Source organism: Terrapene carolina, unplaced genomic scaffold, assembly GCF_002925995.2.
Source record: "Terrapene carolina triunguis isolate 2854851 unplaced genomic scaffold, T_m_triunguis-2.0 Scaffold179, whole genome shotgun sequence".
NCBI lineage: Eukaryota > Metazoa > Chordata > Testudines > Emydidae > Terrapene > Terrapene triunguis.
In genome coordinates this window covers 12,430,396-12,448,227 of record NW_020664530.1, presented here as the reverse complement: position 1 = coordinate 12,448,227, position 17,832 = coordinate 12,430,396, and the positions used below count along the sequence as shown (strand labels likewise).

General features: G+C 41.1%; 1 protein-coding gene across 3 annotated transcripts in view; it reads left to right on the top strand.

The window, feature by feature from the left end:
* LOC113406994 (protein cordon-bleu-like) overlaps positions 1 to 17,832 on the top strand; it is a 237,895-nt gene that overhangs the window by 193,484 nt on the left and 26,579 nt on the right. For all 3 annotated transcript variants that reach the window (XM_026654020.1, XM_026654019.1, XM_026654021.1), the window contains one exon: positions 13,978 to 14,287. In XM_026654020.1, the coding sequence (XP_026509805.1) occupies positions 13,978 to 14,287 (310 nt within the window). The remainder of the gene's footprint in view (positions 1 to 13,977; positions 14,288 to 17,832) is intronic.

The window sequence follows — 17,832 nt, the reverse complement described above, 5'->3', positions numbered from 1 at the left end:
CCCCGGTTTTTTTTTTGTTTTTTTTTTTGCTTGGGGCGGCCAAAAAGCCAGAGCCGGCCCTGTTTGGAGGAATTTCACTGTAGCTTGTGCCATGGAAGTGAGATTTTTTTTCCCTAAGTGCCATTTTTCTCTGCCAATTTATTCTGCACATTAGTTAGGAACTGCTTATGTCTATTTTGCACAAAGCCAACTGACTTTCTTCATCTCGTGCTGCTCTCCAGATTCCCTGAATAGCAGTGACCAGATCTGTTCAGGGACTACTATATCTCCTGGGCTGCTGTAGACACAAGAGAATGAAGAGAGGGATGGGAATTGGGTTATGGTTGAAGGGTCTTTCTCCCATTACCTGTGTATCTGCATTTGTGGCTATCTGACACACACCACCATTCAATCGGAATGGTGTAACTGATTCCATTACACCAGAACTGTAGCTGCAACCCAGGATTAAGCCCTGTGGACTTTCCCTGCACGTGCCACATCTGTAGCAAAGATAGCCCCCATTCCTCATCCCACGAAACCAACTGAGGCTTCAGCACTATAAACCCACTTGTTTCCTGGGACAGAGCTGTAATGGAAGGCTAAACTGTATTATCCTGTTCAGCCACTAGGTGGCACAGTGTGAAAACTACTTTATTTAAACTAACCTCAGTCATACCAGGCAGAGCATTAAAGGATTTTATGATGAACACATTTGGTATGATAAGTAAGCTTTGTAGCCAGTCCATATCTGGCACAGAAGTACATGACATGATGTCAGGAGTAAACTAATAACAGAAACAGAAGGAAAACACCAACAAAGGTTGCAGACGGAAGGAACAAAGCAACAAACGTTGGAGGGTCTCATCAACATGCCACTCTTGAATGCCCCAGAGAACTTCACCTTTGACAAACCTTCACAATGGACGACTGGAAGTAGTATTTTGCAAGATTTCAAACGGCAAACAAATTCCACAAAGAAAACTGTGATATACAGGTATCTTCTTTAACATATGCTTTGGGAAAACAAGAAGAGCAATATCTTTAAATCCTTTGACTTTACTGAAGACAGTCACAAAGATGACTATGAAAGGATTCTGGCTATGTTTGATGCATACTGTATACCTCAAAGAATTATGGTTTATGAAAGAGTATGTTTCCATCAGAGAATTCCAGAACCAGGAGAAAATGCTGAATGTTTTATAAGAGTTCTGCATATGTTGGCTGAAAACTATGATTTTGGGAATGCAAAATATGAAAATATAAGACGGAGGCTTGATATTGGATTAACAGATAAAAACCTTTCACAGCAGCTACAACTGAAGAGAGATTTAACCCTAGCCACAGCTATACAGAGAGCAAAGGAGTCTGAGTTGATGAGGCAGCAAAACCTTGACAAACTTGAAAAACCTGAAAGTAGCTTAGAAACTATAAAGAGACACTTGAGTGTTAAAAGTCATTGTCATAAAATCCCTGAGGCAAGCAGAAAGAAATTACAGGCTAACAGGGACAAATTCCAGCCTACATGCACAATGTGTGGAAAAAGTCATATCCCAAGAGATAATACATGTCCAACCAGAAGCACAGAGTATAATAAATGCATGAAATATGGACAATTTTCAGCTGTTTGCTGCACCAAAGCTGTCAGGGATTCCACTCATACTATAGACCTTCAAGAGCCATAGTTTCTGGGATCTGTTTCTTGTGATGAGATAGAGCCTGGCTGGAGAGTGAAACTGAATATTCATGACAAGACTATTTACTTAAAAAATGACTCAGGAACTGATGTCACAGTCATCTCAGAAGGGACTTACAATCACCTTCAATCCCTCCCAGAGCTGAAGTCACTTGACATAGCTCTGACTAGCCCTGGAGGTATTCTGAACTGCATGGGCCAGTTCACCACAGAATCAGCTTACCAAGAAAAAAGCTATGGATTCAGAGTGTATGTGATCAAATGGCCACAGACCAACAGCCTTCTCAGCCTCAGTGAGGCAGCTATGATGGGCCTAATGAGAAAGGTAGAAGAACTCAGTGGTGAATATTTGGTAATATTGGATTTTTGAAAGGCAATCCAGAACAAATAATCTTAAGAGACAATGCTGAATCTTACAGGTACACACAGCGTGCAGGATTACTATGCCAATACCTCATAAAATGGAAACTGAGTTAAAAAGAATGGAGCAGATTGGCATAAGTGAGAAAATCTCTGAGCCACCAGCATGGTGTGCCCCAGTGGTAGCAGTTATAAAGAAAAATGGAAAAATATGAATCTTTGTGGATCTTAAAAGACTTAATGAAGCAGTTGAGAGAGAAAAATATTTTCTCTCCAGAGTGAAAGGCACTACTGTATTATCCAAACTGGATGCCTTGAGTGGATTCTGGCAAATTCCTTTAGCCAAAAACAGTGCTAAACTGACTAAATTTATCACATCCTAATTTATCACATCTCTTTCAAAGATTACTTTACTTTTTGGGATTACCAATACACCTGAAATTTTCCAAAGAAAGATAGCAGAACTGTTAACAAACACAAATGGAGTTTCAGAGTGGTAGCCGTGTTAGTCTGTATCAGCAAAAAGAACGAGGAATACTTGTGGCACCTTAGAGACTAACAAATTTATTTGGGCATAAGCTTTCATGGGCAAAAACCCACTTCATCAGATGCATGGAGTGGAAAATACAGTAGGAAGATATATACACAGAATATGAAAAGATGGGGGTTGCCATACCAACTCTAACCAGACAAATCAATTAAGGTGGGCTATTATCAGCAGGAGGAAAAAAAACTTGGGTAGTGATAATCAGGATGGCTCATTTCAAACAGTTGACAAGAAGGTGTGAGTAACAGTAGGGGGGGAAATTAGCATGGGGAAATAGTTTTTAGTTTGTGTAATGACCCATCCACTCCCAGTCTTTGTTCAAGCCTAATTTAATGGTGTCCAGTTTGCAAATTAATTCCAGTTCTTCAGTTTGTCGTTTAAGTCTGTTTTTGAAGTTTTTTTGTTGAAGAATTGTGACTTTTAGGTCTGTAATTGAGTGTCCAGGGAGGTAGAAGTGTTCTCCGACTGGTTTTTAAGTGTTATAATTCTTGAAGTCTGATTTAAATTTGTGTCCATTTATTCTTTTGAGTAGAGACTGTCCAGTTTGGTCAATGTACACGGCAGAGGGGCATTGCTGGCACATGATGGCATATATCACATTGGTAGATGTCCAGGTGAACGAGCCTCTGATAGTGTGGCTGATGTGATTAGGTCCTATGATGGTGTCCCTTGAATAGATATGTGGACAAAGTTGGCAATGGACTTTGTTGCAAGGATAGGTTCCTGGATTAGTGTTTTTGGTGTGTGGTTGCTGGTAAGTATTTGCTTCAGATTGGGGGGCTGTCTGTAAGCAAGAACTGACCTGTCTCCCAAAGTCTGTGAGAGGGAGGGATCATCCTTCAGGATAGGTTGTAGATCCTTGATGATGCGCTGGAGAGGTTTTAGTTGAGGGCTGAATGTGATGGTTAGTGGCATTCTGTTACTTTCTTTGTTGGGCCCGTCCTGTAGTAGGTGACTTCTGGGTACTCTTCTGGCTCTGTCAATTTGTTTCTTCACTTCAGCAGGTGGGTATTGTAGTTTTAAGAATGCTTGATAGAGATCTTGTAGGTGTTTGTCTCTATCTGAGGGATTGGAGCAAATGCGGTTGTATCTTAGAGGTTGGCTGTAGACAATGGATCGTGTGATGTGGTCTGGATGAAGCTGGAGGCATGTAGGTAAGTATAGCGGTCAGTAGGTTTCCGGTATAGGGTGGTGTTTATGTGACCATCGCTTATTATCACTGTAGTTTCCAGGAAATGGATCTCTTGTGTGGACTAGTCCAGGCTGAGGTTGATGGTGGGATGGAAATTGTTGAAATCCTGGTGGAATTCCTCAAGGGCTTCTTTTCCAGGGGCCCAGATGATGAAGATGTCATCAATATAGCGCAAGTAGAGTAGGGGCATTAGGGGATGAGAGCTGAGGAAGCGTTGTTCTAAGTCAGCCATAAAAATGTTGGCATACTATGGTAGTTTTCATGTGTGATCTTAGATGGAAGAAAACAACAAGACCCTCAATGAAGTCCTAAACCTAATCAGACCTTCTGGACTGAAGCTAATCAAGGACAAATGCATTTTCCACTTACCCCAAATTGAGTTTTTGGGAAAAACAATAAACAAAGATGGGAACGTAACCCTGAGAACATAAACGCAATTTGAGAATTGAATGCACCAACTAATGTACCAGAATAGAGACATATACTGAGGATGGTAAATTACCTTGGTCAATACCTACAAGATAATTCTACAGTGACAAAACCACTGAATGAACTGTTAAATTCCAACATTTCTCGACTATGAGGGCCAAATCAAGAAATTGCCTTCAAAAAGATAAAAGAAATGATCTCAACAGCGGCAGTTCTCAAGTACTATAATGTGAACAAATCCACAAGGGTCAGTGCGGATGCACTATGGCGTAAGTGGTGTGTTGTTGCAACAACATGGCTCTGAGTGGAAGCCAGTTGCATTTTGTTCTTGCACACTCACGGTAGCAGAAAAACAGTATGCACAGATTGAATAGGTGTGCCTGGTAAGAGTATGGACCTGTGAGAACTTTTACAGATATCTGTGAGAACTTTTCACTGATAACAGACCATAAACTGCTTGTAACCCTCATCAATGGAAAACTCCTGGATCAAGCACCACTGAGATGCCAACGTCTATTGCTACAGTTAATGCCATTTAACCAATTGTTAAATATGTTCCTGGGAAAAATCTGATAGAAGCAGACGCTCACAAGAAGCCCAACATCACACTCAGTTACCTGTGAACTCTAAGATGACATAAAGGTGTTCATGGATGGTATGAATGCATGCAGAGCATTGTCAGAAAAGACACCACACCACCTTCAAAAAGCAACCTCACAGACACTCAACTTCAGGAAGTTCTAAGTTACATTGGGGTGGCTGGCCCAAGTATCTAAAGGGTATGTCTACACTACGAAATTCGTTTGATTTAATAGAAGTCGATTTTTTAGAAATTGATTTGATACAGTCAATTGTGTGTGTCCCCACTAAGCGCATTAAGTCAGCGGTATGCGTCCACAGTACCGAGGCTAGCGTCGACTTTCGGAGTACTGCACTGTGGTAGCTATCCCACAGTTCCTGCAGTCTCCGTCGCCCATTGGAATTCTGGGTTGAGCTCCCAATGCCTGATGGGGCAAAAACATTGTCGCAGGTGGTTCTGGGTACATGTCGTCAGGCCCCCTTCCCTCCCTCCCTCCCTCTGTGAAAGCAACAGCAAAAAATCGTTTCTCGCCTTTTTTCCTGGGTTACCCGTGCAGACGACATACCACGGCAAGCAAGGAGCCCGCTCAGCTCACTGTCAACGTATGTCTCCTGGGTGCTGCTGGCAGACGCAGTACTGCAGTGCTATACAGCAGCATCCCCTTCCCTTGCTTTGCCTTGCTGACGGCAGATGGTGCAATACGACTGCTAGCCATCGTCATCATCCCATGGGTGCTCCTGGCCGACCTCGGTTAAGTTGGTTGGGGGCGCCTGGGCAGACATGGGTGCTCCTGGCCGGCCTCGGTGAGGTCGTTTGGGGGCACCTGGACAAAAATGTGAATGACTCCAGGTCATTCTCTTCTTTAAGTTTTGTCTAATGGAGATTCAGTCCTGCCTGGAATATCATGCCAGCTGGAGGCTTTTGCCTCAGGCTGCTCCCCCAGTCGGCAGCACCGTGCAGTTGCACCTACCCCAGTCTACCCCTTGCTCCCATGGCTCATGAAGCCTGGACAGTAGTAAGGAGCAGTTCAACTAAAGGCTGAGCAAGTGCATAATGGTGGTAGAATATGCCTTTGGACGTTTAAAAGCTCGCTGGAGCAGTTTACTGACTCGGTTAGACCTCAGCGAAACCAATATTCCCATCGTTATTATATCTGAGAGTAAGGGGGAGACGTTTATGGCGGGGTGGGAGGTTGAGGCAAATCGTCTGGCCGCTGATTACGCGCAGCCAGACACTAGGGCGGTTAGAAGAGCACAGCAGGGCATGCTGTACATCAGAGAAGCTTTGAAAACCAGTTTCATGACTGGCCAGGCTACGGTGTGAAAGTTCTGTTTGTTTGTCCTTGATGAAAACCCGCCCCCTTGGTTCACTCTACTTCCCTGTAAGCCAACCGCCCTCCCCCTCCCCCCTTTGATCTCCACTTGCAGAGGCAATAAAGTCATTGTTTCAAATTCATTCATTCTCTATTAATTTGTCACACAAATGGGGGGATAACTGCCAAGGTAGCCCAGGAGGGGTTGGGGAGGAGGGAAGCACAGGGGTGGGGTAGTTGTAGGGGCACCCCCTAGAATGGCATGCAGCTCATCATAGAAGCGGCATGTCTGGGGCTCTGACCCAGAGCGGCCGTTTGCCTCTCTGGCTCTTTGGTAGGCTTCACACGGGACTGCTGCAGTTCCCTGTTATAACCTCTGTCCTTCATGCCCTTGGAGATTTTTTCAAATATTCCGGCATTTCGTCTTTTGGAACGGAGTTCAGATAGCACGGATTCGTCTCCCCATACAGCGATCAGATGCTGTACCTCCCGTTCGGTCCATGCTGGAGCTGTTTTGCAATTCTAGGACTCCATGGTCACCTGTGCTGATGAGCTCTGCATGGTCACCTGTGCTGATCAGCTCACTTGTGCTGATCAGCTCACTATGCTGGCCAAACAGGAAATGAAATTCAAAAGTTTGTGGGGCTTTTCCTGTCTATCTGGCCAGTGCATCTGAGTTGGGAGTGCTGTCCAGAGCGGTCACAATGGAGAACTCTGGGATAGCTCCAGGTGGCCAATACCGTCGAATTGCATCCACACTACCCCAAATTCGACCCAGCGGGGTCGATTTCAGCGCTAATCCCCTCGTCGGGGAGGAGTACAGAAATGGATTTTAAGAGCCCTTTAAGTCGACAAAAACGGCTTCATCATGTGGACGGGTGCAGGGTTAAATCGATCTAACACTGCTAAATTCGACCTAAACTTGTAGTGTAGACCAGGGCTCAGAAAGTGACAAGAGACTACTTTGCAATATGTGGACAATTAAGCAAGTCAAATGGAGTCATGATTAAAGGCAATTACCTTGTAATTCCAAACAAAATGAGAGGAGAAATCTTAAACCTCATCCATGAAGGATATCAAGAATTAACTAGATGTCGTAAATGGCCCAACCAGTCAGTGTGGTGGCTGGGCATCAGCAAGGACATAAAGAATAAGTATCTGCATGTGAACATTGAAGAACTAACGGACCAACACAACACAAAGAACCTTTAATAAAGATGCCTCTGCCAGACAGATGTTGGAAGTGACTAGCTGCAGATTTATGCGAATTCAGTGGGCATCATTACCTGGTCATCATGAACTATTTTCCCATATATATAGAAATAATGTACTTGAAAGACATAACATGCTTCAGTGTTATTGAGAAACTGAAGTGCACTTTTCCTCATTTTGGTATTCCAGAACAACCAGTGACAGACAATGGATCCCAATTCACTGCAGCAGAATTTAAGTTCTTCTGAAGAAAATATGATTTTGATCATATTACTAGCAGCTCACATTACCTGCAAGCAAATGGAGAGGCTGAGAGAGCTGTACAGACAGCCAAGAAAATCCTATAGCATGAAGATCCGTTCCTTGCTCTTCTAAGCTACAGATCAATACCAGTAGCGGCTACTGCATATAGTCCAGCACAACTGCTGATGGGAAGACAATTCAGAACTACTGTTCCAACTTTGGAAAAGAATCTATCTCCAAACTGGCCAGACATGAAGAGAGTAGCCAAATTGGACAAAAAGACTAAAAAAGCTTATGAACGCTTTTACAACAGACATCACTCAGAGAACTGACAGATCTAGAACCTGGTGACTGTGGTCATGTCAAATTGGGTGGAGAAAAAGGATGAACAACTCCAGCTGTCGTAAAGAAAAAGAATCCAGTGCCCAGGTCATATGTGGTTGAGCGTTCAACAGAAACCGTCAACATCTATAGTTTGTTCCTCAGAAAGAACAATCAACAGAGCAAACTGTTCAGATGGCAGATGCAAAACAAGAAGACTCAAGGATTCCAAACTGATGACCACAGCCAGCTGTTGCAACTAATGGACAGCCAGATGATTAAGTTGTTACATGTTGGGGTTGTGTAATTAGAAAACCAGCACAATTCAGAGATGCTTAACGGATTAAACTTCAAAGACCGCATGATAGTGTACATATTGTAAATGGAAGGATTGAAGAACTTAAAGAGGAAGATGTAATATGCTAAACTGTATTGTACTGTTCAGCCACTAGGTTGCAATGTGTAAAATACTTTATTTAAATGAACCTCAGCCATACCTGGCATAGCATCAAAGGATCTTATGATGAACACATCTGGTGCATGTAAGCAAACTCTGTAACTAGTCCATTTCTGGTACAGAAGTGTATGACACTCTGCAGAGGTTAAAGCCTTTCATGTGGAGGCCTCCAGATCATAATCACAGCTGCAGAAGCTGCACTCCCATGGGCTCTGATTCTGGCTGGTGTCCCTGAGCCCCAGCTCTCAAAGCGTGCGGAGATGACCATGCACAACATGCAGACTAATCCTGAGTAGGCCAGCATTATGCTACACTAGGATGCTCTGGAGTAGGAAGGGGGACTGCACTATGAAGAGTAGGGTGCCAAGATGTCCCGATTTTATAGGGACAGTCCCGATTTTGGGGGGGCTTTGTCTTATATAGGTGCCTATTACCTCCCACCTCCTGTCCCAATTTTTCAAACTTGCTGTCTGGTCACCCTAGCGAAGAGCAACAATCTGTACCTGCTCCTGGCCCATGGACCCCAGTCCTTGTAGAGCAACCACAAGGCGAGGTAAAGCCTCAGAGCTGGATCTGGGTTCCTTCTGTTGATGCCCATTTGAATGAACATAAATATATATTGTGGTTACTGAGAAGAGCTGTCAAACGGATTGAGTTCTGCAAGGCTTTCAATTACACACACACACACACACATATATCTACACTTCAAGCTGAGGGCTTGATTCCCAGCTTGAGGAGACATACCTATGCTATCTCTGACTGAGTTAGCATGTTAAAAATAGAGCACAGCTCTGGCAGCAAGAGTGGTGTGCCTAGCATCTCAGACAGGTACATATTCAGGGCAGCTAGCCCCTTCTGCCGTTCACACTGCTGCAATCAGAGCTATTGTGGGTATGTCTCCTCAAGCTAGGAATCACATCTGTCACTCTGAGCGCTGGTCTACACTGGGGCGGGGGTCGATGTAAGATACGCAACTTCAGCTACGGGAATAGCGTAGCTGAAGTCGACGTATCTTATTTCGACTTACCTCGGGTTCTCACGGCGCGGGGTCGACGGCTGCGGCTCCCCTGTCGACTCCGCTACCGCTGCTCGCCCTGGTGGAGTTCTGGAGTCAACGGGAGCGCGTTCGGGGATCGATATATTGCGTCTAGATGAGACGCGATAGATTGATTACTACCCACCGATTCGGCGGGTAGTCTGGACGTACCCAAAGTGTAGAGATACCCATCAGCTGAATTCTCCCCTCAGTTACATTAGGCAACCTGACTGAAGTAAATGGGCCTGGACTGGCATAATTCAAGGGAGAATTTGGTCCATCTTGCCTTATACTTTTTTTTGCTAATTCTGCTTAGGGAGAGCTACTGGTTTCCCAATTATATTTGCATTAAGTTTTTAGTCCATTGTTAAAAACAAAATAATTTTTCTAGAAAATGTCCATCTTGTATGAAAATTGCTACAGTGATCCTTGTATTACCTATTTTCATAATCTCTTGTAATCATTATAAAAATGAATTATAGACTATATTTTTGATGTGTCACCTGCCCTGCCTCTTATAAGGGTACATTTTCTTTCTTGACAATATACTACTGAAATTTTTTCAAATATTGCTTTTTTGTGTGACCCATGTCCAGCTTTTAATGACTATTGCTAATAATTAGAGCAACTGTTCTTCAATAGTGTAAATCTCTTACTAGAGGTTTTGAGCACTGTCACTAAAATAAGTATGTTGTAATATTTGGGCCATTATAAGAATTCAGTGTTGTTTAACATATGGTAATTTTTTTATTATTATTACTCACAAAAATACTGTAATGAACCAGTATAGCAAAACGATTTCACCCTGTGAAAAGAGAAAATTTGGCAGTGAAACAAGCAGTTGAAAGAAATCTGAAAATAATGGTTGCCCTGTTAGCACAGAGAGCAAGTACTGAGAAGAATTAAAGGAACGTTTCATTTGTAAATCTATTACAGAGCCCTGATTATTCACTAGACAGGGGTTAAAGCAACAATTTCCTCTTTTAAAATGCATTTTGATTTGCTGTTTCTATCGTTGCTGGATATGGCAGTAAACCAGCAATGTCATAAAAACAGAAGACGTAATTTGGAAAATAAAGCAGCTTAACCTGAATCCATTGAGAGAGTTTTGTGATTGGCTTCAGTGAGTGCAGGCTCATACTCTTAGGATATGCTTGTTTTAAAGTCTTGGGGCCTCAATCTGACCTCATTTGAATGCAGTGGAGATACTCCGGGCTTACATCAATGTATCTAGGAACAGGATATATCCCCTGTCACTCATAAAATATTAAATTTAATAATCAGTTTGAAATTGTGGAAAATGTAAATCAGGCAGGATAGAACTGAAAGTGATGCCTGTCCCATCTGTAGACACTGTATGTATTTTATATATTGTATGTGTGTATAATGTGTGTGTATATATATATACATGCAATATCAAAAAACATTCATTTATAGGTATACTATCTGATTCTCCTCAGCTCAGAGTTTAGTGTTATCTTAATTACTTACACGGTATTGAGATTAGAGTGACAAGGTTCCTTTTGTGTTAAGCAAGAGCTCACATTCCTGACTGATGAGCTACTCTCCTCTTTGCCTCTAGATGATCACAGGAAACAGTCTTAAAAACAAAACAAAAAACCAAACCAAAACAAAAAAAAGTCTGTAACTTGTGACTGACCTAATTGTGCAGTGGCAGGGCATTTTATTGCTAGGCAGGGCAGATCTGTGTTACAAGACACATTTGGGCTTTCCAGAGTCCGTAACCTGGTAGGTGAGAAAGTGTGCTGTGCATTGCTGGGCACCGTCTAATTCCAGTTAGAAAAGACATGGCACACAGTAGGAAATGTTAATGCTTATTTATCAACTGCAGGCCTAACTCTACACTATGTTACACTGGTACAACCCAAATGAAGTTCGTGGAGAAGCTGGATGTCACTGAGAGCAGAGTTTGGCCCCGTTGTATAGTTATTAGTATAGACAGCCTTCCAGAGTGCAGCAGTGTTTCAGCAACATTAATTTATCTGTAGTAATTATTATCTATGGACCAAATCTTGAAGTCCTTACTCAGTCTATAATTGTGACTTGAGTGGCAGTTTCCACTGAGTAAGGATGTCAGGATGTGGCTGTATATTTGCTGTTTTGTTGGGAGTGGTGTGATAAGAGGAAGAACGGAACAAGCATCTGGGTTTTTTTCTTTTAGAAGCAACTTCAATCATACCTTTACTCCTTCCTTGTTGAATAGGAAGGTGCCATTTTACACTGCCACTTTTCAGAGTAGAACTGCAGTTTAATGACCATGGGGGGGGAAGTCCTCACATTGAGTCGTGTGCCTGCAGGAGTCAAAGGCTTACACACTGGTTTCAATTCTCACTTGGGCCTAGGGGTTTGGGGGAGGGTTATTTATTTTGTTTTTCAGTGTATGGGGTGGGAGCTTTGGGGATCTCAAGACATTTCCCTTAACTGGGCAACTTGCTGGATGATATTGGCAAGTGGAGGTCTCAGACCCATTTCTCCACATCAGGAGACATTTGCTGGGTGGGGGGAAAGGTGGGGGTGCTGGGAGACACAGAGGAGGAAGGGGAGAATTCCACAGGCAGACACATATTGCAGGGGTGGGATGGGATCACTCCAGCCAGCTGCGCTAAAGCAGCAAACTGAGCATGCACAGCTCTGGCAGCAGCAGATCGGACTTATTTATGGCATGTTTGTGGCAACAGATATAGCCATTTTATTGTCACATACAGAACTTCATGCATCAAGGTATATTGCATTGTGCATTACTTCTAAACCAAAGGCCACTCTGTTTGCTTCATTCTTTAAATTGCTTTCTTACTTCACTATAATGTATTCCACTCTGATCTGTTCTTCTCTTACTATAGCTTTAATAATTGTATTTTTCAATGTAATTGAAAACCAAGCAGCACAAACAGTATGGTGGTGGTTGTTTATTGTGTATTTTCTGGTCATGTTATCCTTTTTCAGTGTTGGTGATTATGTACTATGGTTATTCTCAGATCTGTGCATGTGTTGATGCTCTTCTAAACACTTTCCTATACCATGACCATACCATAATCAATGTACTGCCTCTTATTTATTTTTTAAGAATATTTTAACAGGATTTTTAAATAGAATAAAATCTTTGATTAAATGTGAAAAACAAGAGCTAGCATCATAGAAAATAAGGTTAACAAAACTGAGTAACATCCCCCTCAAACTTGCAGTAGAGTTTTTGCAGCAGCCTCAGTCATAAATATGTTTTGACAGCACTTATAGCTTTAATCATGATTTGTAACCCTATGGATTTTATTGTTTCTGCTGTCAGAAATCAATTTCAGTATTTAATGGCATTGTGTAACTCAGCCAAAGAGAATTTTGGTTTGATTTGATTTAAATGTTATTTGAAGCTTCATTGCTAAGATAAATCTTTTAAAAATAAATATTTTATTTAAAGCTCCATTTCTATGATACATCTTTTTTTTTCTTACACAAAGTGGTCCTCAGTTGACTAATAGATATTTTAAAACCCTCAGGAATAATATACTATTGCTCAAAATGTAACGAAACAGATGAAATAGTTGTTTGTCTGTATTCCTCTTACTGATTTGCGGATCATATATTATTTCTAAGTCTTTGGCCCTGATCCTGGAAACACTTAAGCGTGTGCTTGCTCTTACCCATCATTGTAGACCCATTGGCACCAGTGGGAGTATTCACATAATTAAAGTTCAGCACAATCATAAATATTTGTAGGATCAGGTCATAGCAGACATTTTTATCTAATCTATAAATATAATATTAATTCCTTTTGATGAAAGAAATCTGTTCGAATCTGCCTCCAACCCATCATCAAAACTGTTGACATCAGTGGGAGTTCCCCTTACATGAATAAATTGCCCAAATTTGTATATATCTTTGGGGGAATCAAAAATTATATATTTCGCTTACAGAAGGGGGAAAAAGCATAGGAAATTAATTGAAGTACTGAGTTAACAATTATACTGTGTCTGTTAAAAGTCTCATCACTTACATCTTTTACAAGGTTAAAGTTTGACTTGCAAAAGGAAAAATATTGTGTGTGTTCCCTGTTGCTTCTTTATAAAACTGAAATGTTGGGGTTTTCTGTTCTTAATAATAATAATAATTAATAATAATACCTAGCTCTTATGTAGTTCTCTTTGTTAAAGATTAACATAGCTCTGCCCCTTTGTTTGAAGGAGCAGAAAGCTTCCACTCCTATAATCCTCCAAGAAGTTCTTCAAAATAAACGGAGACAGACTTGAGTTTGCTGACATTTTAAAAGGAAAAATGGTAAGGAAAAAAATGTGCAGGGGGATATGCAAGAGGAGAACCACCTTTCAGGAAGTAAAGATAGGCAAAGTCCCTCCCTTTTTTTTTCCTTTTGTAGGTCATCTTTATCAAATGTCTGCTGTTTCTGGTCTGCTGTTTCTGGTGGCATTTCCATTCATTTCCAGTCAAACTAGTATTTATATCAAGGATGAAAACCAGGACCCATTGAAGTCAGTGGCAAAACTCCCATTAACTTCAGTGTATCCAGGATTTCACCCTATGTTCTTTCAGTTATCTAAGCATGAGCAGTGATTTTTAGCTAACTATCTTTACTGTATTTCATTCAGAGAGCCTGCAGCTCGCACATGATAATATTTATGTTGTGGATGATATGGTTTTGGAACTATCAGAGGTAGAGGAGACAACATCAGTAAGCAGCTGTTTTGCATCAGAAGACACCACTGAAGACTCAGGTGTTGTGAGTTCTCCATCTGATGTCGTATCTTTGGATTCACAAAATGACAATATGAAATTGAAAGACAAGCCAGTGAATGGTCAGGAGGACTCTGCTGAAAGGGACGGAACTTACGCAGCAGAGTTGTGCTCTGTGAGGAATACCTCCTGCGATAGCAATGATTCTGGAAATGCTCACCAGAGGTAAGTCCCACTTGTAAAACAATCTAAAAAAATCTCATTTGCCTTTCTTATAGGAAAGCATTTAGCAAAGCCAGCTTCTACTTTTTGTTGCTATTTCATAACCCAATGCCAAATAAACACCTAAGGGCTCATCCTAATGAAAATATTTAGTGCCAAAACGCCCTAAGATCATGTGCTTGTAACAACTGGCAGAAGTAACTTTTTTGTTTTAATTTGTAATTTCTTGCAAAATTCTGCTGCTCTTCAGGGCTGATTTCTCCATGAAGGCTAAAATAATTCTGTGTCATAGTTTGGTTAATTCTGCAGCAGCGGTAATGTATGGGGGAAGGCCTGTAATTTTATTGCAGATCGGCATATCTACAGCAACACTGCCAACCAAGGAAATAGTGTTTATTAGACAAATAAATATTTTCCTGCAGTTTCTTCAGCCCAAATATCGCAGCACTCAGCTAATACATGAGAACCTGGAAACTGATTGCAAACACAAGTGAAACTGACTTTTCTGTTTATTTGCCAAAAGTCACATAGTGAGTCAATGGTGGAACGGGAAAGAAAACTCAGTTCTTAGTGCTCTGCAGATGGAAACCGGAAATCAAGGGGAGCTATGCCATCAGCAAAGAGGTTGGTCCAAGACGACACACAGAAGGGCACCCACTCTATGTGATACTGCAAGATTCAAGAGGGGAAAAAAACTGTTACTTCTTGTTCGACACAAAGCCCGTGCTCCCTCTGTTTAGTATCTAATCTACTGTACCTTCAAAAGAGCATGTAGCATTGGCCTAATTATCTCCTTCCACACATTTCTGGGGCGGAAACTTGAAGTAGGGGATAAATTGGCCTACAGTCAATAATTAATCCCTAAATCTGACCATGGGCCTGATCCTATTCCCATTGATGTCAACAGGTACAGGGTCAAGACTCCGTCGGATGTCTTTTTAACTCTGTCTTCCATGTGACTTTTCCTTGCTGTATAATCCACTATTGATCCCCTAATAATTTCTTTATGGAGGATGACATAGACTAGCATAATAAGTATGATTAGCACTAACTGTTTGATCCAAACCCCATTGAAGTCAGTGGAAAGACTCCCACTGATTTCAGTAGGCTTTGTATCGTATCAGGCCTCATGAGAGGAATAAGCAGTCTTCACTTGAAACAGCAAGGCCCAAACTGATTAGATCAAATATGCATGTCCAGGCTGTTGTATACACTGCCCAAAAGTTACTACAATCTTCACTACCACAAACACTCCTTACTCATCCCCAAATTTCATATCATAATTGTGACTTTGAAGCACAAAATACACCACAGCATAGCCCAGTAATATAGCATTCCTAATCAGTGCAAAGTATTTTGCAGCATTTGATGGCATGTTTCATGCTTCCCAATAAAGTGAAAGACCTATCGCATGCCATTAAAACGTCACATACCACAGCTTAAAAGTCAACATCTGCCTTAATTTTCACTTCACTGCAAGGCAAAAACATCTCTCGTTTTGGATTCAGCTTTGCCTCTGATCCACACAAAGATGACAATAAAGTTATGATTATAGAAAATTTTAGGAAATGTTACACATAAGCTAGAGATCTAAGTTATGGATCATGTGGGAAATATCACTTAAAATTTGCTAACTTTTGTCCATGTAAAAATCTCAGTCCTCATGTTGAATTAGCAAATTGTGGGTGTTTTTTGCATGTATTATCTTTTATTTTTTTTAATTCACTTCCTGTGAGTATGAAATCACTTCAGATCAACATTAGGGCCCTGTGGGAGCCTAAAATCTGTAACTGGTTTTAGTACTACAGCAACAGCAGCTGATGCTGCAGTACCAGAGATGCTGATAGCAAAATCTTTTAAACTGATATGTTCTCTCCTACAGTGTGTGAATTCCAACTCCGCTCCTAGCCTGTTTGCAAACAAACTAGTATTGAAAACTGCCATTTTTACTCCCCTTGAGGTCAACTCCTTAAGTCTTCAAAAAACCACTTCTTGGGAAAGAAAATAAATAAGTTTGTTTATTTTTTAAATACCTGTTTGTATTAAAATCTTAGGTTCATTATCTGACTTTGAGTCAGTTTTAAAAATTTAGCAGGAAAATTTAGAGCATGTCACTTTCAAAGCTCCTGTGTCATAGCAGATCCACTGCCTATGTAGTAAAGTCAGCTGAAGACTTTGGGATTCTGTGTAGTTCCTTAGATGAGCAGGGACTGTAGAAATGAGCCTTCTACACAATCCCCTCTCCTCCATCTGGGAGCTGAACTCCCAGTGAAGTCAAAGTAGAGTTTTGCATGAACAGTTTACAGTAAGTTATATTTTCTTATATTTCTGTTCCTTAAGCATTGGAGCTCCAGTAGAAAACAATGCATGAAATTCATGAATTCTTGCTAAATTTCTACCAGTTCCAAATATTAGGATCTAGCTCAACTTTAAAATAAAATAAACTGGAAAGCATGGAACTGCTATAAAGGACAAGTAATATGGGATGTAAAATGCTGTTGTCTTGATTCACTTTAATAATCCAGGAGCCAATTAGTTTTGTGTTATATGAAAGTGTACCAGTTAGCAAGAATGGGACAGAGTCATCTATGGTTCTGAACTCCATTGAGCCCAGTGCAGTTACACCAGGGACTAGTTTGGCCCAGTATTTGAAAACTGATTGTAAAGGCTGTTACAGAAGATTCTAAACATTTTGTATTATTTTTACTAATCATTATAAAGTTGACTAAACGCTAGGCTTTAGTTACCTTACAAAATAAGTAATTTCTAGGAAAACAGACCTATTACAGAAAGAAAAGGTCTGAGTCTCATTTGCACTAAAGACACTTTACACTGTTCTGGCAGTGGGAGTAAATTACATTCACTCACTTTAAGGCCCGTCTGCACTGTCAGTGCAGTAAAGAGCCTATGAGTAAGTGAAAATCAGGTCCAAAGTGTTTACATAAGCTAATGAGTCCCACATAATGCTTAGCTCATGCTCCAGGAGGTATTCTGCGATGTTGCCTACTTTTGGCAAATTATATTTTTTAATTCATTTTGTTCAGGCTTCCAGGGGCCTTCAGGCATGGGTGGCTTTAAAAATTAAAAGTTTATTTATTATTTATTATCGTAAGGGATGTATGACTAAACTCTGAGAAAGTGCAACTGAAATGCATGCCAGCCTTTGAAAATCACATGAGAGAATTACAATCCGAGTCTGCCCATCAAATGCTATGTAAGTCAGTGAAAACCATGTGTGCATTCAAAGGCAAAATCTGGCTCTTAGTATGCAGTAGACTTGTATGTGTTTGCAAGCATAAATCTGTGCTCAGATATGAAATGACATGTACAACTATCTTCACAATTTCAGAACTGACAATGACTACAGCAATTGTATCTCCAACCAAGTTTTCTCAAGTAGAAGGCCTTATAGGGTACTTACTACCCATAATACGCGGGGCAGAGAGATTTCAAAGTAAGACCCCAAATCCTGCAAGCTGCTCCAGCAGGTGACCAGAATGCTAGAGCTGTGCAAATAATGGATTTTTCGTTTCACTGGCGATTCCAAA